The 1,518-nt window shown below is 42.4% G+C and overlaps 1 protein-coding gene across 1 annotated transcript in view; it reads right to left on the bottom strand.

The window, feature by feature from the left end:
• The window catches only part of PI4K2A (phosphatidylinositol 4-kinase type 2 alpha), a 33,484-nt gene that overhangs the window by 12,471 nt on the left and 19,495 nt on the right, over nucleotides 1-1,518 (bottom strand). The window contains exon 5 of the mRNA XM_017502762.2: nucleotides 228-289. Within this exon, the coding sequence (XP_017358251.1) occupies nucleotides 228-289 (62 nt within the window). The remainder of the gene's footprint in view (nucleotides 1-227; nucleotides 290-1,518) is intronic.

Below are 1,518 nucleotides of genomic sequence, written 5' to 3' on the forward strand. Positions count from 1 at the left end.
ACCAGGATGGTCTCGATCTCTTGACCTCGTGATCCACCCGTCTCGGCCTCCCAAAGTGCTGGGATTACAGGCTTGAGCCACCGCGCCCGGCCTACCTTATTAATTTTAAACATATGCGCTTCCCTGATTCTTCTGAACTTACATGACCCATATCTCTGACCATTTTATGTGTTTCTATGTTATGCAAACACTCCTCATCCTCTTTAAGCTATAGATCAGCCTCTTACCCGAGAGCTAGAACTATCCATTGGACAGTCATATTTAATCAGCCAGTTGTCATTGCCTCGATCTGTGAATAGAAATTATAAAGTTAGCAGAAGAAAAGGGGGATGACTTTCAATTTCTGTAATGGTGGACTAGGTATTCTGGACCCTTGGACCAACCCTTCTACTGAGAATGACTACGAATGCTGAATAAAATATCTTTAGATCCCTTTAAGGTATTGGAGATTTTAACAAAACCACAAAGAATTTAAGAGTGAAGATCTAGGAGAGAAAGGAAATCCACAGGAGAAAGTGGAGCCCAGCACTGAACCTTGATTTTTCCTAGAGCACCTTCTGATTTGGAAAGAGGTGGCTAACAGGTTGAAAGGTAGAACAATTATAATAGCCTTGGGGAGCTAGCGAGACAAAAACTATAATCCAGTGAGTGATGGGGGAAGGGACCCTTGTATAACATCTATGCTTTGAGTTAAGACCTGAAGCCTATACCCTGGAAATAAATCAATCTTCCCCTCAACACCTGAAATTAAAGTGGTACTGGATTGCTAGTAGCCTAGATGCTTGCCAAAAGCAATCTTCTTCCTCAAGACACGATTTACAACAGAATCTTAGGCCTTCATATAGCTCTACAATTTCTGATAGGCAGTATTTGACAATGAAAAACAACCAGTACACAAAGTAACAAGATGACAGGAATAAAAACAAAGAGAAACAACTGAAAATTAAAACAGATTTGTAGGAGCTCCAAACAATAAAAATATCTTATATAGACTTTAAAATGTTCACAATAAAATCCTTAATATGTTTAAAAAGATAAAAGCCAAGATTAAGCATATTAGCAGAGGCTACACCTGAAATCCCAGCATTTTGGGAGGCTGAGGCAAAGAATCATTGAGGTCGGGAGTTCAAGACCAGCCTGGGCAACACAGCGAGCCCCCATGTCTGTAAGGAAGGTTAATAAACTGTAAGGAAGATTAGCCAGGTGTGGTGTTGTGCACCTATAGTCCCAGCTACTTGGCAGGCTGAGGAGGCTGCAATGAGCTATGATCAGACCACTGCACTCTAGTCTGGGCAACAGAGTGAGACCCTGTCTGAACAACAGCAAAAAAATCAAACCTGAATTTGATCAAGGCTTTAAAGCCAAGCAGTAAATTTACAGAAAACACAGAGAATGGGCCGGGCACGGTGGCTCACGCCTGTATTCCCAGCACTTTGGGAGGCCGAGGTGGGTGGATCACGAGGTCAAGAGATCGAGACCATCCTGGTCAACATGGTGAAACCCCGTCTCTACCAAAAA

This window comes from Cebus imitator, unplaced genomic scaffold (assembly GCF_001604975.1).
Source record: "Cebus imitator isolate Cc_AM_T3 unplaced genomic scaffold, Cebus_imitator-1.0 Scaffold299, whole genome shotgun sequence".
In the NCBI taxonomy this organism is placed as follows: Eukaryota; Metazoa; Chordata; class Mammalia; order Primates; family Cebidae; genus Cebus; species Cebus imitator.